Source organism: Lepisosteus platostomus, chromosome 11 (genome assembly GCF_059453375.1).
Source record: "Lepisosteus platostomus isolate fLepPlt1 chromosome 11, fLepPlt1.hap1, whole genome shotgun sequence".
Classification (NCBI taxonomy): domain Eukaryota; kingdom Metazoa; phylum Chordata; class Actinopteri; order Semionotiformes; family Lepisosteidae; genus Lepisosteus; species Lepisosteus platostomus.
Genome location: NC_142621.1, coordinates 9,389,320 through 9,409,978, shown reverse-complemented (window position 1 = coordinate 9,409,978; position 20,659 = coordinate 9,389,320). Strand labels below are relative to the sequence as shown.

Sequence of the window (20,659 nt, the reverse complement as noted above, 5' to 3'; positions counted from 1 at the left end):
TATATAGTCAGTTATAGCTTGTGTATTGAGATTAACCACATATTGAAAAATTGGTATGAAATGCATAGAACATCATCATTTTTTTAAAATTCATAATCTGTGGTTATTTATTTATGTCCATCCCATCTGGAATTTCTAATTAACACTCGGCTTATGGCTATAGCTCCTGTGCTGCATAGGGAGAATAAAGACCTGCAGACAGGCTCCACTGACACTCCCACCTGTCAGAGTCATTCATCTTTTGACATGCTACAGGCTGCACTGTGCCTTATAAGACACAAGAAGCAGGAGCCATGTTTTATACCAATATAGATGCAAGCTTACAGACAGTCAATTTTTCACCCAATATAATGAGGGTCCTAGCCAACCAATGTCCAGATTATGCTCCGTCTGCTTGGGACATCCCAGTCATAGTTTGCTAGTGACACAAGAAAAGCTCACCCGAGAATACTGAGCTCAACCTGCACCTAATCAAGTAGCTTTACTAGATGAGCACACTCAGAACCCTCTTCTATTAAATATTCAATACAAGGTATACATTCTGGTTTACAAATGAATGGAATATGGAGGCTTCAGGTTGATAAAGAAGGATCTCGGTCTTTCCTCTATAATCAAATTGCCTTAAGGAAGTTCCTCCCTCATAAAATAACAAAAACAGCAACACTGCCTTCACACCAAAACAAAAATAAAACTGAATATAAAACAAATTCAATCCAAAAAATACTTTATTTGTTTTGTGGCAAATCCTTCTAACAGTTACTTGAACACCACATTCTTTAAAATTCCCATTCCATTGAAAGTTACTTTGATAATACAGCTGTTTTATATCTTAGGGATGTGAATGTTGAAAACAGCAAATGAAAGTACCCTCAGCCCTGTAGCTGTAAACCAAATTGCAGACTGCTGTCCCTTTAGCAGCCCAGTGATCAATTGCTGGCTCTGGTTCCAGCATCGTCATAGCCACATAGCCGGCTGACTCTGGGGGATGTCAAGAAACACAGCAGCTGCAACTTAAATGTGAAAAATATGACATTGAGTAGTTTTGCTTACATAAAATACTGCTGCAATAGTTTCTATATTAATTTTTAATGCACAGTACCTTCCTGACCCCGTTTCTCCCCCAGCCATCAATACAGCAGCTGAGAAAAAACTAAACAAGTTGACAGCGAGAATGCAGCAGCAGTCTACCGTGCTGAGATGATATCTCTGGTGCTTTAATATACTATATATTCATATATACATAGTATTAAATAATCCCAGCCAAAATGCAGAAAGTGAAGGGTAATGTCATAAGTGGCATTTACTCTTTCTCTGCAGTTATGCACGACCGTTGCCATAGAGCTCTCATAAGCTTTCAGAATAAAAATTGTCACAATGGTCAACTCAGGTCTGTAGAAAAGCCGACTTTTTCTTGACATGTTTCCCCTTGTTAATAATGCAAATCTCTTCCGGAGCAATGTTATCGATGTATTTGAAATCCAAGGAGAAAAAGAAAGTCAATGGGCTACAGAAAAAAACCACATAATTTGCAAAATTAAGGATAATAAACCTTTCTTGAATAAATGACAATATCTTAACCAGCTGTTTCTAACATGATAGCACTGGAAGACAAATGGTCAATATAGTAAACAAACAATGCTGTCTTTTTGCTAGAGGCAAACCAATGAGACATCAGTGTGCAGCACTTGGGACAAATTTTTTATGCATTTCCTAATGAAAATCTACAGTACCTTTCATGAAACAAGCATTAAAGATCTCGGGCAAAATGTGTTTCAATTTGTTTTATCAGCACTAGCCCATATACTTTGGGGTTTCTATCTCATTTTAAGTGAAGAAATCTCTTGCTGTTAATAATTTATGAACTGAAAACAAATTTACGCCTCTGGAGTAAAATCAAACTTTCTATTCCTAACAGTAATATGCAGCAACAGACATCTGTTATGAGTATATCAAGATTAATTTTAGGAAAAATTATTGTTTTCATCAACGGCAAACATTTCCTGTTTTCCCTAACAGATTTTATTGTTTGGAATTCAGAACCCAGAGTTGGTAGTTAGCAAAGAAAAATAAACCAACTCTTGCTCAGATAATATCTTACTGATAAATACAGCTTTGACAGAAGAAGTCTGTCATCCATGGTGATAAATTTCTTTTGGTTCCAGCCTTATTTTTAAACCACCATGCTAAAAGCCTAAAAACCTTAGATTTTTCATAATACAGATAATACATTTAGAATTTCATAAAAGTTCATAGTGTAAATGCCTTATCATAAAGAAATCAGAATACCAGTTTTCCTAAGAAAAAGCTCTCATTAATAATACAATTTCATCACTTCTTCTGTTGTTGATCTTTATATTGCAAACAGAGAAAACAGCAGTAAAAGCAGACCATTTTATCAGGTGAAAGACTACGCTAAACTGGATAGTCAGAAACAGTGCTTTATGAGGTGTGACACTAACTGAAATAAACTAATAAGAAGTTGTAGTAAAACGTTATTTTTTTTATTAATCTAGGGGCTTCTACACAAAAAACTAATTAGTAGTTTTATACAATCAGCATAAAAAAGTTCAGAACTTGCTTACGTTATTGAAAGCACAATTTATTTCAACCTTACAGTAACATTCAAATAAATTAAAGGCTTGTTTATTTTTCAAATGACCCGTTGCATAACCGTTCATGTTCACTTGTATTTTAAGAATTTGGGACAAATTTAAAAAAAAAAAAAGGAAAAACAGGGCTGTGAAGCACGTACGGGAGCAACAGAAAGGAATGTGTTTTCTTTCACCTATGTGAAAAAGAGGGCATTACTAGTGCTTTCACACTCAATCTGCTCCATCTGTCATTACTATTAGAAGCACTGACCAGTGCTGCATTGCAAAGCCTGAACATTACTGGAGACATGCTAGCTCAGCCGGCTACACGGACCTCCTGGTGTGTTATACCGCCTCAGAGGGAAGAGTGTGCAGTGAGGAGGGTAACACCTACCAGACACTCCGCCATATGTGGTCCGTTTCCCTCCTCCAACGGCAGGCCAGGGTGTGCCGTCTGCTCGCAGTCCCATCAGCCCCGAGACGGTGTTGGTTGCTGTAACGCCATCTGCACCACCTGCGTGGCAGTTATTAGTGGTTAGCCGGGGAAATGAGGTGCCAAACTCCCAAAACACACCCTCCCAAATGTAATGGCCAGTGATTCTTCGACACTAATGAGGAACAGCCGCAAACCAACAGCTTGCAAAAGTCTTACTTTTTCCTTATCATTATCTAAAAAAAGACAGTAATACTTGGTTTCTTTTTATTAATTAAAAATGTGGGTTTTAAGCTTCTGCTTTTTTAATGATGGGGAAATACATACTGTACTGTATTTACTCACATGATGGCGATGGGTTTATTAAAGGGGACTGTACTGTAGCTACCACTGGGTTTTGAAAAAAACAAATGCTTAAATCAATTTGCTTTGTAGTTTTTTAGAACAGTTGATGTGCGCTTTGCTAAAACAAAATCACTGGAAGTCCATATTTGACTTCCAGTAAGACTAATTTGGGAGCACATTGGTATTTCTATTGCTAGGTTTTATTACTGTCTCTTCTAAATTTCATCTCATTATCAGTAAAACATTCCAAATTGCTCACACTTATGCACAGTATAAAATAGTTACATGCTGTAGTTACATAAAGGCCACTGGATTGTTGTATGTATACACACAAGTGTAAATTAATTCTCATTTATATTAAAATTATCATAAATATGTAATAAGGAATAATGTACTGTTACATTGTACAGTATTTGTACAATGTTACTGTACATTGTACAGTATTTATTCAGGTCACCTTAAACGGCAATATTTTGATTAATATGAAACAATTAGTTGACCCTAAATCCACATTTTTCAAATAAAATGAATCTGTCGTATTAATAATAATTAATGGACTGTTGAGCAGTTTCATTAGAGGACTTCTCTTCCCACCCCACCACTCCATGATCAATAAGGACAAAGTTCTCTCATACCTTCATGAGCAGCCATTGCAATATCCACAATATTGGTGACATTAGGGGTCAGCTTGGCAAAGAACGGGATCTTAACAGCTTGTCGTACCCAGCGACAGATGTTTCGCACCAGCTCTGGATCCTGTTCAAATGGGTCAGTTACAAAACTCAGTGATAAACTAATCTGATAAATCTGTGCATTGAGCAAAGCAGCAGAACTTAATGCTGCCAATCTGTCAGCCCGGCATGGGGCTGAAAAGGCATTCTATTCAGCTTATTACAGAACCTATTAGATTAGATTACTGCAAACTACATCACCAGGAGAATTCCACAGTTTATTTGTTTGCTTTGAGTTTTTGAATCTATTTAATATTAACACTGTATGTTTTTTTGTTATTGTTTTCTACTTCTGGCTCTGTTTTGTAGCATCATTTAGAATCTCAGCAAAAAACACTGCAAGGAATCTCAGCAAAAAACAAACTACAACAAACCTCTCTGTTATGTTGTAAAAAAGTGTTATTAACATGATTTTCATTTATAAAATCCAAGGTGTGCGCTTTTCCATGTACAGTTAATGTTTTAAAGCAGATTCGTAAGGATTGATCTTTAAAATCAACCTTATTATAACATACTGTACTTATTTTAACATCGGTCTTGTTGTCTTTTAATGCCCATAATGTATTCTAAGAATTACATGTAGGTCTAAATTGTGCAATGTCTCATTGCTGCAGTATACGTTTGAAATACCGCATCACTCTACCACTCTCTCTCATTTTTCTGTTGTCTTTCTTGGTAAATGTGCTTCTTTCCTGAAATATCCAATAATTGTTGGCATATATATATCCCCCTGAGCAATAGTTCTGGCACTCTGTGGATAAAGAAGTAAGATTTACAAGGCCTATACACATAGCAGAGCTGTGAGGTCAGTTACAGTGAAATACAGGGTAAAGGTCACCTTGATCTAAACGCTCTACTTTAAAAACATAAACTAAAATTGATTTGTAAAAATAACTGCTTTGAAAAAAAAAGACTTCAGTGTTTCTTTGTGCATTAAAGATAAAGTGGTTTGATGGTAGTTTTCAAAGACATTTATTGACAAATAAGAGTTGAAAGTTGCGCAGTACTGGAGCCACATACATTGCAATGGTGGAAAATTATATTTTTTTTGTAAGAGAAGTGGCAAATATATTCTAAAAGTATTGAGAAGGACAAGAAAGGTTACTTCATTGGAGACTATAAAATTAATTCTATGGATTTTCTGAGATATAATGCACACACTTACAGCAAATGTTACTCTTTGCAATTTGCCATGATTTATTCCAGATTTAAACATAGTTAAGCAAGACTGAAGTGTTGAATGTAATCTTTAAACACCCATTCATATGCCAGAAAACGGAGATGCAATATTATAACTCCCTCACAGCTTTTGCATTCACTTTATTAAAAATATTTGATGGTAAATATCAAACCTCACAAGACCTGAGAAAGAGTAACTGTTTTAATTTAAACAGTACAACAGCTTGCTAGCTTTTTTTTTCTTTAATGGCAAAGACAACTATAAATGAACTCTTCATGCTTTTCTTTTGTTAGTGATCAAACTGAGAGAACCCATCATTATATTTTTTTAGAAAACTCAAAGATGGGCTCTGAATAATGAATACAGTAGACAGGTCTTGTAGGACTTGCTGTTTAGAATAGAGCACTAACCACTATAAAATGCTTCTGTTCCGTAATAGTGTTTTCCCAAATAACTATCGGACTAATCATCTTTGGTTCCATATTGCGGACTTTGTGATATAGCATTTGTGAATTAAAAAAAAATGATAGGCTTTTAAAGTTCACAGGCAGGGCTCTGAATCTCTGCATACATATACTGTATACAGTATGTATGGAATACATCTAACACCAGTTAAATACGGTCACAACAAAAAACACCTTTCTGAGCACAGACACAAAAGATTTAATAGTGGTCTCAAGGCTCTGGTGCTAAAGCTCTCTGATGGAACAGTACAGAAAGAAAAAGAACAGTGCAATGAGAAGATATCCACAATGGGAATTTATGTACAAATGTAAGGAATGGGTTGAATCACAGTGCTAAGATTTTAAGCCTACTGTCATTGGTGGAGACATGACATGTTTAAGTTTTCAAAGGATCAGAACCCTGGACAGTTACAGAGGCCTCTGAAGCCTGGGAGTCAGCATTAGTTGCTTGGACAGCAGTACAAGTTAAGGCCGCCGAGATATAGACAAGGAGTCTGGGGGATACCTGAGTTGAAAGGTTTCCAAGCTGTCTGCAAGACATCCTCAACACTGGCCCTTTCATGGCACAACAGTAAGTAACATAAATCACAGCATCAAGGTAAAGCAGTAACACTGAGATATAATGATGGAAAAGCCTAACAACAGGCTAGAATTTGAAAATAAATACTTTACAATAATATTATGAGATCATTTCAATTTTTTGGTTCACAAAGTTAGACATGTTTCAAAATATAAGGCAAGCAGCTGTAGTGGTGACAGAATGTGACTTTAAATATTAAAATGGTTTGAGTGCGCAAATGTGAAATTCCTTTCAAAGATAAAGATTAAACAAAATCATGTAACCACCAAGTCTAGTTATACCTGAGACTCCATGTTAAAAAAAATAATGCATATAATCTGCTTTAAAAATAATTTAAAAATGTTTAATTTTAATTTTAATAAAAAAAATTAATTGTTCAATCATTTCATCCATTTTAGCAGAACTAAACAAACACAATCTTGAAGTTAAATGCCTTTTATTACACACAAAAAATGAAAATTAGATTCCCAAGTCAAATCCATGTCTTTTAGCAATTGTTAAATAATTAGAATGTTTTGACTGTCAGAGCTGTGGTTTGGGGAGCATAATTCATGAAAAACACAATTTGTAAAATTAAAAAAAAATCAAATCAAATTAGAAACTTTAACTTTAGAGAGTGTTGCTTTATTCACATTACTGGAATCAATATGATTGAACTCCTATACACGAATAGTTATATTTAGGTTTTCCAATACATTGATTAAGGAAATAATTAGTTTAATCTCTGGAACACAAATTAATTCATTTTCCATAACAAAATGACAATTTTAATTAAATGAATACCTTTAAAGTGATATATATAGAGAGAGAATTTACAAGCCATTAAATAATTTTTTCACTTGTTTCCATGAAAACAAAAATGTTTGCTGCTGCTGTTGAGAAAAAGTGGCAAATGGTGTGATTAAATGATATTGCTTCCCTTTAGTTCACACAGAGGTTACCTGCCTGCAGGCATGAGGCTTTGATTAGGTTTATGTCTTACAGGAGAAAATTTAAAGCAAAGGATATAACACTGGTAATTTATGAGCACTGCAGAAAGAAAATAGCTTTGTCTCCTGTTTAGAAGGAAACAATTTTTAGTCCCTGGACTATAATAAATAGTCAGAATAGTAAGAGAGAAAATCATGCTTTTCTTTGCCACCTCAAGCTAGATAAAGCCTTTAAGACTCGTTATTACGCTGCACTGTGTCTTTGCTCTTAACAGCCACCATAATTTTACTCCGTATTTGGTTTATTTATGGCAGTATACTGAAGTGAGCTTTGTAAAGTTTTACCACAATCAACTGCTCTTTCTCTCCGGAAAGAATGCCTTTTTAACCTTCCTTCAGCTACCACCTTAGTAATTGCACTAAAGCTGAGGTACAGTATTCTGGTGTTATTACCATGCTGTAGTTTATGCATTTTAGGCTTTACACTATATACTGTATTGTGTACATCAGTTAAAACATAAAAGACAATGCTATTACTTATTCAGTAAGTAAAGTGATAATATTTTGTTATTCAATTGTATTTTCCAGTTTAAACAGCAATATAATTTGCAGTGATTCAACACCACTACTTTGCCTAAATAATTTTATTTAAAAATTTGTCACTTATTAAAAAAAAAAAAAGTTTGCATTAATTTATCTCAGTAATGCTTTTACACTCATTCCCTTTCTAATTAATCTCACAAACTGTTAACTAGATTTTTCACAAAACTGCACAAGTACATGAATTTCCAAATGCTACTTCAAACATCCCCTTTTACTTTGCCTACATCCACACAACAGGGGAAGAGTCCAAGAACAGATTCTTTTAGAAGCCACACAAGTGCGGCATTTAATTTTCAGAACACAAAATGTTTGATTTGTAAGACAGTGTTTGCAAACCGCAAAGAGGATTATTTATGGATTATTAAATCCTGTTAAATACTTTGTTGTAATGGGATGTTAAAGCTATGGAATGAAGTGAATTATTCAGACAGTAAAAATAAGTGCTTCACTGGAGTAGAAAGCTGTTAATTCATATTTGCTTATGAACATGCTTGTAAGCTTCTCTGTTTGTCTTTAACATTGATATAAATGTTCTCACATACCCCTCTTTTATTTTTTATAGCATAGAATATTTAACAATACAAAGCTGAAACTGTGTGGCTAGTTTATTTGTGCCTGTGAGGTATGGAACATATCAACGCAATGGTGCTGTATTTCTGATGAGACGTGATAGAGATTTAAGTTAAGGTCTTACCTGCCCACAGGCCAGACCCATGCCCCTCTCTCCCATACCATGTGGACAAGATAAGTTTAACTCCAGGGCATCTGCTTCAGAAGCCTGTTAAATATGGAAAATGCAAAACTGTAAAATTATTTTTTGGTTAAAATGCAGCAGGATTTATCTCAAAGTTTGGCCTGTGGGTTATTTTTGCTAGTTTTGTGTACCACAGGAGTTGAGCCATTCTGTAGACATTCATATTCTCAGGATACTTCGAGACAGGTATTTTTAATAACACATCATAGAATACTGCTGGCTGAAAGCACTTTCTCAGCAAAGTCTTCACCAATCATCATAACAAAATTAAAAGAAACAAAAACAGAATTAAGCTTATGGAAGATTTATTTGGGGTCTATTAAATTCTAGATAGAAATTTATTCCAATGCAGTGTTAAGAATATTTTAAAGCTGCTTCATTAGTGACCACAGCAGATGTTGACGAAATATCTTTGATACTGTTTGTTTTTCCCAGTAAAACTGGACATTTTTATTAAAAAAAACAAGTATTCAAAGGTATGGTCAAAAATATTTCAGATTTGGACATTTCTAAATTATGACAATAAAATATACACAGAGCTGAAGGTAGAAATGATTCCATTTGGATTACAGTATTTAAAATGTATTGATTTTCAGATGCAACTACTGACAAATTCACAGCAAATCATTATGAAATTAATGAGACATTTACATCTTCTAAAATGTATCTTTTAAGACATTTACATCTTCTAAAACTCAGCAAATACAAAAAATACAATTCTCAAAGGCTGTTACTAGAACAAATAGCAACATATCAACATGGTTTAAAAAGCAGAGGGGTTTCTATTTGTGAGCGGTATAATATTTGATAATCAGTCTCAAAGAATAACAGCTAAAAAAGAAGTTAAAATTAGCGAATGGGGGAAATAATTTATTGACTCCGTGTTTAAAAAGATGCTATATATAATGATAGAGTGAGGAGTCTAAAGTGTTTGAGCTGGAAAGGCATTTGACAGGCAATTACATTTCCGAAAGGGCTTTAAAATGCATCAGAAGAGGGATTTAAACAATTACAAAAGCTCTACAAACCTGCCAGAGTTAGTCCAGCCACAGATTTATGATTTTCCTCAAACTGACAGCCATTAGAGAGGAAAAGAATAATAAGCATTTTAGCCTTACAAAGAGCAGAGGAGCAAGTGGCATGATAAAGCCATTTATCATAGTCAGCTTTAAGAGTGGTAGAGCTCATGTCAAGCATGGATTCCGCACAAGATTTCATGGTCAATTAGGCGAATATAGGTACAAAATGGACACAATGCAGAAAGATCGCAAAGCTAATTATCAATAATGTTTAATTTCACCCCTCTCCACTAAGCCCTTTACGTTAAGAATATTTCCTTCGATGTCACAAAAGAAGCAGAGACATAAAACTGAGTGCTATCATTATGGATCACAATAAGAAGCTTTGGTATACTTTGCAAGGCAAAACCCGTTAGATAGTTATTATTGTCAGCTTAGTTTACGAATAAAGGAAGAAAGGGGAAACAAGTCCTGTGCTGTGAAGCAAAGTGTGTTGCAGCAGTCACAGATATAGCTTCAGCTCCTGCTCTTGCATGTAAAAGGAAGTTTTTTTTTCTTCCCCTGGAGCAAAAGGGTAAACTCAGAGTAAGAGCTCACTGCTGCTGTTACAAACCACCATATTCCTAATCCCATCAAAGCAGACATATATTTTAGATATAATGTTAACATATATCATACACATGTAAACATATGCACATACACTTGGATAAATGATGGATGATGTGATACTTGTATTATATGAATTTTAAATGTGTGCTTTATGAAGTTGATCATAAACATAGAAAGAATACAGGCCTGGCACTACATTAATATTTATATATGCATTGTATGGTGTATTGATTTTCCATGAGGAAATGGTCCATAAAAATATGTAGCTGAAAAAAAAGAAGTGCACACTGAGAAAGCACTTGACTTATCCTACAAAAGGACTGGAGGCTTACAAAATGAATACACATCAAGTCTGGCATTACTTTTGACAGTGTTTTACTACTCCCCTAAAATCTTTCTCAACAAAGTGTTGAAATTATTTATTTGTGTTTAACACTTCGAATTGTTTTGATACCCATTTAATTAAAAAAGTATCCCTTTGGAATGAATGAATTAATGGCAGTGAAGAAGGAACTGTACTCTACTGTGGTCTTTTCAATGACTCCTTGAAATCTGACTTCAAAGGTAATATCTCTGTTGTTAATTACCTTATTTCAGGTTTTTAAATTTTGGAATCACCAATATTGTTTTTTTATACAGTCCCAGGTTTATATCTACAGTTAATTAATGCAGCATTTTCTAGGTGGTATCAGTGCCCCAGGAAACGAGGAAACCTTGCTCATTTATATCTGCTCGATCCTGTTGGTGTACTCAGCCCTGGTAACAACTAGCTAATGACAAAGATTCGCTCACACCAACAACCACTGTTATCTGGCCTATGTGGCTAAAATAATACTGTGAAAAATTATATTTACTCCTAATCTGAGACCTTCAAATTCTGTCCCTACAGTAGGTACAGACATTATGAACATGCACAAAGAACCTTCTTTTACATTTCTGAATGTTTTGACACAGACTGCTTTCATTTATATTAATAATAGGTTGATTACTTTCTTTTTTCTCCCCTCTCCCTTTTAGCTGAAGTAAAATGAAAATAAATATAAATGCAACTGCTGTGTCTTTTCAAATACAGGTTGCAAGGTCATTTTCAACAACTTGCAATACCTTACGAGCACATATGGACAACTTTCATTTTTTTTGTGCACATTTTAACAAATGTTTTTTTTTCCTTATGAATAAGGAGTCTTGGTTGAAGGAATGAAGGAATAAACATGTTGAATGCATGCACAACATTTTAAAGGTATCATATCACTAGGATTTAGTAATTATTCAAGACTCCCTTCATGAATATGGTAATGTGGACTGAAATGCTTCATTGAATTGTAATTTCTGCATGCACGTCTACTAAGGAAAAATCAATCATGAAAAGAAGCAAATGTGTCATAACCTTTAGACCCACTTGAGAATGCTCTTAAGAGTTATATCTATTTGTGTGTAAGTTACTGTGCTTCCCCAAAATGCAATAAAATTTAATTCATGTCTTCATTCAGAAAAGCTTGACTCTTAGAGAAATGGATCTACATACTGTATAAAAGGAAGAATCAGCATAAAATATTGATCTGTACATTTTTAAATTACCTTCCTAAAGTAGCAAAATGCCTCTATTTTCCAGCAAATTATTGTCATCAATTGATCTCTCCTTTTTAGCATTCACAACTGAACATATTTTAAACATTCTCTCATTTAACTTTAACAAGCTATGAGCTACTGTAGAATTGTTTACAACAAAATTCAATTGATTCAAAGTGACCACCATGCTTTATAATTAGTCCCAGCACAAAAGAGCAGATCACCTTGTAACCTTGTAAGATTGAGAATAAACATCATGATTTAGGCATTTATTGAAATGTCTTTAAATACCTCTGCATTACCCTGTTATATTCTGCAGCATGCTTTTCCGGTAATATTTTCCTGCCCTTTCTCTACAAGAGGCAACATAACTACAACCCTTTCTAACAATACAAAAAAATCAAGTCAAACAAAGATACTTTTGTCAATTACAATTTCTGAAGCATCAGTTTAATCCTCTACAGTATACTGTATGTCACACAAACTATTGCATGAGCAATGTGCTGAATCATGTCTTCTTTATTAATGCATTTAAAAAAAATAATGCATTTATAATAAAATAATAAAATAATATACAGTAGATGTGCTCTGCTGCAGATAAATGTGCAAAACCATAATATACAGCAATACAAAAACAGACAACTTAAGCTCAATTTAAACACAAAGGTATGATGCAATATTCAATACACAGGAATCCAAAAAAAGACAGGTAAAAATATTTTGTTTAAGACAGAGAATATATTTTTTACTCCTCACTAAGACAATTTCAATTCTATACAAAAACTTTTGAGTACTCTCCTTAGGCAAAGAAATGTGCTAAGTGTTGCCTCATAGATTTCAAAGAATGAGTGAATGGTTTACTCTTCTTGAAGACTGAGTTTCCATGGTAACAGGGATTTATTTCATCTTCCCTACAAAGGTAGTTAAACAGAAAGCTATAGATGCAAGAAAGACAAGTAACACAGTCACAGAGGGATCATACCACTGATGGGAGGGCAAAGATTCAATATGTTGGCTTACTCTCTCTCAGACTGTTCAAAGTTTTACTGTCTGATATTTCCTCAACATATTTGGAAAATTCATATAAAATATAAATCTACTTTATGTCCATAAATCAGATAAACCATGTAGGATTAGGGCTGGCTTGAGCTCACCAAAGAAAAAAAAACTACACTGAATGTCACAGCATGAAATAGGCATTGCAATTAAAATCTCCTAAATGAACTTACTGTAGCAGCATGATACATTTACTGTAGTACAATAAATGAACTACAACAGTGCATACCAATCCAGGAAAGGTACACACAGTACTCCCAAAATGCTATATTGCAGCATAGTAACAGAAGAACAGTAATTTCAAAGTCCTGATTAAAATCAATAAGGTGGTCAGATGACAGAAGATACACTACGACAAGGCCTGTGGAATGAGCTAATTTGTATTGAATGCTTGAACACAGACACTGACAAAACTTGTTAATAAAACAGGTATGATTCCATGTGCACAAGTATGATTCCATGAGTGAAAAAAAGAAGCAAGTCTTCTCACAGACACGGTATACTGTAGGAACACTCATAAAACGTATACTCCTTCTTCATGGATTATGCACCTACGCATAAATCCCATAATGTTCATGTAATGATCTAAAACAAAATCATGACTGATGGTGTGAATGTAGTTTTAAACACCTGAATCACATACACCCAACAGTAAAGACCTGATTCCAGTTCTTGTGATAGAAGGCTTGTAATGATGAAAACCTGTGCTTTCTTGGATAAAAGGGTAACATGATAAACTCCACGGTCACAGACAGTTTGAAGGGGAAGATGAATTGTATGAAAATCACAAGGCACTCTTCTGAAATGAGAAGATTGTGGTTTAAAACATTCTTCTATTAATGTACTGTATTAACCCATAATGTAAATGACTATTATTTGTATTTAATTTTAGGTGATACTGATGCATTAATTTCACTAAAATACAAGACTAAGCAGCAAGACACTGTGAAATTAATACAATTACGAGCATCCGTGAATCCCCATATATTTAACTGTTTAAAATGCATAGTGTATGCAACTACATTTGTATGATATTAAGATTGTGAAACACTATGGATGTTTGTTTTATCAGCAAACGAACCATGCATACAGGACACAGTGTGAGAGAAAAATGGAAATATTTGTTTTTCCTTAGATCTTTAACAGAGTTTTTAGTATTGTGACTTTCTGATAATTTAATGAGAATCATGTGCATTTTTTTATTTGAAATTGGAAGTTTTTACATGTAACAGAATGGCAGGCAACATTTCTGTACATAAGTTTTATTATGGAGTTTATCAAGAAAGGCATGCTTCTTTGAATAGAATCCTTAAAGTTGTATTTTTCCTAAACAAAATTATTAACCATGAATTATTACTAAGGGCCAGTGGGTATTGCATTGTAAATGTCTAAGGCATACAGCACTGGAGAAGATCCATTAATTCGTGCCCCTTAGACTAACAAAGTAAACAGGAAAGAACTGGAATTAGAGCTTTCAGTGTTCACAGATGGGAAGATCTGAGGTGAACAAACGGCTCACAGTCGACTCGCCCCAAAACCCTCCCTCCCCACCAGTTTACTCCCACAGTTGCATCTGTCTCCTGCTTTCATGAACTTGGCAGTGCCCTGCGAGCCAAACACCAGAAACATTTAACTATGTTATGCAGTCAAAATCCAGGATTAAAACTTTTAAGGAGAAATAATTACACTTTAACTAGCACTTACACTTTAACTAGAGCTTAGCATTTTATAATAGGCCTAAGTCACACATTATTTATTATTCTAAAAGCTTAGCATTTGTTAGGAAATACACTTTAAATTTATGTCATTGCTAAAACAAAATGCTTAGAACACTATGTATACAGACATAAAAAATGTTGACACCTTAAATCTGAAACAAGACTTATTTGGCGAACTATATTGTTAGTTACCAATATCTAGTCAGTATTATAAAATATATCTTTTTTAACTGAAAGGTCCATTTAACCCTTGCATTTTGTAATATTTCTGCCAGGATTCCAAATGTTCAATATGTACTAGAACAATGCATTTATATTTGCATGAAACAACAGGTGGTATTTCTCCCCGGAGAACAGTGCAAGCATATGCCATCTGAAATTTAATTTAATGTGCTGACGTTACACCACAGATGTGCTGACATCTTGGCTTGTGACATCACCAACAGCAACAACTTTTCAAACGTTATCAAAAAGTACCAGCAAAAGAATATCAATAAAAAACTGAAGGTTTAGCTTACTTTACCTCTAGTCTCTAACTTTAAATCAAAACATTTCTCTTTGATTCGTATCTATGTTTTTTTACATTTCTTATTTTCTTTTCTTGTGTTATTTTCTTTCTGTTTTCACAAAGTGTCCACTGGGAATTTTCTCCACTCATACTGAAAGACAATGTGTCCTGAATGTGTTTGCACAAGAAAACATCCTCACATTGTGAAACATAATTGGTAGTATTTATATTGCAAAAATATCCTGGGGTTTTGTTGTGTTAATGACTAAATTTATTTTAAATGGTTTCACTAGTGAGGCATACAACTGTGAGAACATGGAGTTCTGTCCATCTTTTCTGCTGAAAGTTGAATAAGCCCACTCACTGCCTCTTATGGAATATACTGTACTGTACAGTATGTTTCAATACTACTGGTTCATATGTATATACAGTGTATACAGCATGTATAAAGATGTAAAGTAAAGTCGAAACTCAGTGGGTCACCAGGCTAGAGTTTATCCCAGTTTCTGCAGCATGATGTAGAGTGCCGAATTCTCCCAATTGGGACACTATTCCATTACTGTACAACAGTGGTGTGTGGAGATGGGGCAAACCCATAATCTTCATAAGAGCATCTAAAATCTTAACCACTAATCTACTCTTTCACCAGGGAACACCCCACTAAAATACCATAATTACAAGGATGCACACAACAAAAGCAAACTGTATTTTATCGAAAATAAAAATATGCATATAGTAGGTCATACTTTTATTTTATAGAATAACTGTAGAACAATTTGGTGTTAAAATCTAATTTGCAGATAATTACTGGAGGCATACAATTTTGATTTTTAGTTAAAACAATATCAACCAGTAGATAAAGACTTGAAAGGGCACTTTATTTTCCAAATGCCAATTAACAACATTAATGGTACAATTTTCCCTTCATAGTTCATTATCTATTTTCATGACTTCATAAATATACACAGTACCAATATATTGCTACCTGTACTATTGGCATTACTGCTGATACTGGTGTTGTGTTACTACTTATACTGGTACTGCTTTTAACATTACGAAGAACAGAATAAACATCTGAAATATTCAGGTTCCAAAAAACAAATGAGAAAAATCACTAACCTCTGCCATTTTAGAGAGTTCCATCCAGTCAGACTTGTTATAACTGCACATAATACTGGCGATAAGAATCTGAAAAAGGAGAAAATGGGAAGGTAAATAACAATGACTGATTTGTTTCAGTCTATCACACCTTACGGAATTAAACAATAGAGTCGATTTTATGGTGAAAAACGTTTACAATTCAGCTCGTTTCAACACATTCGAAAATGGATCTGAAAGCCATTATCTAGTCTTTAAAAAGACCAGTCTCATCCTTCCTCACTCAAAGTCACAAAATCAATATTTATAATTTACAGGATCAAGACAAATCCACTGGTGTGCAAGCATTATTAAAACAATAAAAACATCAAAGTGATGGTATTAGTTAAGAGCCCTTTTGTGGTATCACTGGATTAGGTAGGACTATTTTCATTTTTCTCCTCTAGACACTCAATAATCTTGCCATAAAAAAGAAAATATAGAACCTTCTTCTTCTTATTGCTTTGGTTTTAAGTAATCACAAGAATGAATAGACTTCAATATATATATACCATAAGTGTAATTCACAAAGGATACAAAATGTCTCTGGTTGGAAAGCCGGAAATTACCAAGCAGGTTGGTGTTTGATTTTACAACTTACTTCACAACTCTGTAAAGCCTGGATTGGTTCATCCTCTACACCCACAGCACTTTCTAATAAATTATAAATATTGATTCAATGCAGTCGAGGTAGAAATGAATAGCAAACAATGTGAACATTTTCTACCCTGAAGGACGACAATTTTTCAATTGTTATAATAATGTACCTCCGATATTTAAATGACCTTATCCAACTATAGTTCCCCTTGCAAACATGTACTGGCTTCTGCTGCAAAGGTTTACAGACCTGTGAACCTTTATGTCTATAGAACTTCTCATAAAAATATGCAAAATAAGCACTGCTTAGAGCATACCAACCACCAGCAAAAAAGAAAAAGGAAATATTAAACGTGCAGGACACACATTTTCCCCAGAAGAAATGCCAAGTTTGTACTCAACAAAAAAATTTAACTGGCTAACAGCATATCCAAAATTGGTTAGTTCAAGCCCTTTTCTCCTTGGTGAAGGATTGAGTTAGTACTCTAGCTATGGAGGCTGTGCATGAAACTTACTGTCTGTGGCACAATGGTGGAAAAGGCTGACACCATTGTTTGTGCCTTTTTCCTATTGAAAAATTGGGTTCACTGGCCTAGTACTGTAGTTGGGGTGCCGTGATGGAAAGCAATATCATCACAATACCTCTTTTACTTCATTTGCACACATCAAAAGGGATTCATGAAAAATCTGATGATAGTAAATGGCTTTTACCAGCACTCAAAATACTGATTACTCAGTTCCTTACGGTTATAACACAGGCTTGGCAATTGGAATTTTTTGTTTTTATTCCACATTTATATAACGTGTAGGTGTCTGACGTAATACTATTCAATCACACTTAATTTAATGTATTTAAGAGCAGTTGTACATTACCTTACCATACAAAGAAGTATTGCAGTGAAATATGGAAGCAGTCTTTAATTTCTGATATATTATTTTAATTTCTGATCAATTAAAGGCAGGTACAACTCACCTGACATAGTTAAAGTTGTTATCTGGAAAAACAGGTTTATTAATTCTTGCAAGTCTTTTTTTTTCAGCAGGTACTATTGAACTGAAAAATGATAATTTATCACTTTCTATTCAGGACACAACATAAGCACTTCAACATAAGAAACCAAGCAAGTAAAAAGAGTAAAGCTTTGTGAAATTATGCTGCTCTCATGCTAGCTAAACTGGATTAAACAATACTGTAATGTGTGTGATTACCCACTATTATACTTTTGTATAGCATGACTAAAACAAAGTATGAAGACAGCTGTAATTTCCTACTGTACATGTCCCTACACCGAACAAGAGTAATTGTGAAGCCTTAGTATTAATAAAGATTTCACACATTTTTTCTAAATATGTTAAGGTGACCAGCTGGGACCATTTCAGCAACAATCACACTAAACTTATTTCACTATTTCACTATTATGCTTTTTGATAATTTATCTGTCTTTTCTACAAGCTTTTGTCTTTTCTATTCTCCTAGAATATTCAGTTCCTGAAAGAGATTTCCAGGTTTCTTTGCCTTTCTGTCATATGAATTTGAATTCCACAAGCCATTAGCACAGAACACCTTATCATCTCAGATTTGAACATGCATTTGCATACTAACCATTACTGGTTGCTTTGGCAGTTGCCAATAATTTTCTGTGACTTTTTAAAAAAATGTGCCAGAAAGGCATGATCACCATGTTATTTAACATTCAAGTGGTTTTATGGAGTAGGTAAAAAAGCTACCTCCAGTGTCCATATCGGGCAATATGAGCACCAAAAATATTAATATTAAAACCCCCTAAAATGTTATTTTTGTAAAGTTCTTATTCATACAATTCTTATTTACATATGTGAATTTGAGGGTGGCACCGTGGTTGGCATTCCTACCTCGCAGCACTGGGGCCCTGGGTTCAATTCCCAGGGTGCTATCTGTGTGGAGTTTGCATGTTCTCACAAAAATGTGAAGGAAGCATGGATTTCCTCCAGTTCTTTGGTTTCATCCAACAGTCCAAAGATAAACTTCTGGTATTTGCTTCTGAGAAACAAATTGGCCCTTGTGTGAGTGTGTGTGTGATTGTGTGTCTGTGGCTGTCTGTGCCCTGCAATGGACAGTCATTCTATGAATGGTGTAGTCTGTCCTACACACGTTCTTTGCTGAATAGGCTCCAGTTCCTCTGTGACCCTGTGACTGGATAAAGTGCTTAGAAAATGGATGGATGCGAATTTGATGGCTAATATACCTAAGGGACAACCAAAGTGAAAAAAATATCAATACAATCGAAAGCAAACCTATATAGAGTAGCATGAAATAAAACATGAAAATGGATGCAGTGAGAACAACAGTCTCCCAAAGTAGTCCTGGCAGTACTGATTTGAACAGATTCAATTTCAATATACAGTATATGTATGTATTGGTTCAGGTGGGTAGCTGCGTCAGCATGCGTATGCGTATGTATTGTGCTGACTTTATTCTCACCCTTGCCCTGTCACTTTAAGATTACATAGGAGTCTCTTTCTAAGGATATTCAGTATGGTGCAAAGGAGACAATCTACTTTAAGTGAACATTCACCTCCTTCTGCTCCGTCTTCTTCAAAACCCAAAGCTTTGGTTGCTTCACAATGTTTCAGTATGTGCAATGGGTGTGAAGCATCAGAATACATCAGCACAAACACCTCTCTTTCTTGTGATAACATAAGGTGGCTTTTATGTGGCTCAGGAGGCTGCACAGTGAGGAATTTGTAGACTGCCAGTGTGGCATTAGAGAGTTGTTTGGGAGTGTACAACAATGAGCTAATGTACAATGAACAATGTTCAGAATGCATATTTGTCATGCTTTGCACTCAATTTCTCCTTTAACATCTGTTAATTATGTAATAAATACTCATGTAAGTGCTGTGTGTAATTATACTGTATCTATATATGTATGTACATTATGAACTATGTATACAATCATTATTGGATGTTAAAGAAATTGTGAGTTTACTATTGTAACTTATATACATGCATACATTATACAGTATAGCTGTGGTGCTCAACTTCAGTCCTCAAGGAGTCCATTCCAGCAGGTCTTAAGGGTCTCTTTAGATCTGCTGTACCTAAAAACTTGGGAAATGTGTTAAACTGCTCCACTTAAAGCAATAATTAGATCAATTAGCTAGTTAAAAGCTCAAGTGGAATGCAAACCTGCAGACACTCTATCTCTCCACAATCCCCCTCCACAGGAGCTGAGCACCCCTGACATCTAATAACTAAATCCTTTTGGGGAAAAATTTTCAACTACACACAAATACTTAACATGGACTGTTTAGAAATAAAAATGTATTTTTCTACCACTTTTAATCAAAAATTAAACTTCAATGCATTGCTTGATAGGTTGATTTATTTTTGTGCTATTATTCATGAGATTCTGCTTCTAAAATAAACACAACCAGACCTTATTGCTCTCATACATTTTAAATTCAATTTTTTTAATATTGGAAGTTTTTTATTCTACTTAATTTTGCTGAACGCGAGGGGAAATTATTCACTGAATGAGTAATGAATTCAGGAGCTACTCTAAGTTTATACACACATGCACATTCATTTTCTGTAATGAATGTGCCTCTTGCCCATGTAAGAGAGTATCACTTGTTTCAGTGTTGTTTCTAACTGTATTCTACCGTGCTGTTACCATGTAGATTTCTGGCACTTGATTCTTTCTGGTGGTGCAGAGAGAAATAAAAATATGCTGTGATTATTAGAGCCCACCCCCGAACATCAAATCCCATTCAGTGAGGGAGTTAACAATTGTAAATCCTGTCATGTCTCTGAGAAGCACAGGAATTATCTTGTTATCAATTTAATAATGGAA

General features: G+C 34.5%; 1 protein-coding gene across 1 annotated transcript in view; it reads right to left on the bottom strand.

The window, feature by feature from the left end:
• Positions 1 to 20,659, bottom strand: part of LOC148651954 (dihydropyrimidine dehydrogenase [NADP(+)]-like) — a 200,380-nt gene that overhangs the window by 54,389 nt on the left and 125,332 nt on the right. The window contains exons 15-18 of the mRNA XM_088598326.1: positions 16,209 to 16,277; positions 8,551 to 8,634; positions 4,005 to 4,125; positions 2,986 to 3,105 (exon numbers count right to left, since the gene is read on the bottom strand). Coding sequence (XP_088454452.1) covers positions 2,986 to 3,105; positions 4,005 to 4,125; positions 8,551 to 8,634; positions 16,209 to 16,277 — 394 coding nt within the window. The remainder of the gene's footprint in view (positions 1 to 2,985; positions 3,106 to 4,004; positions 4,126 to 8,550; positions 8,635 to 16,208; positions 16,278 to 20,659) is intronic.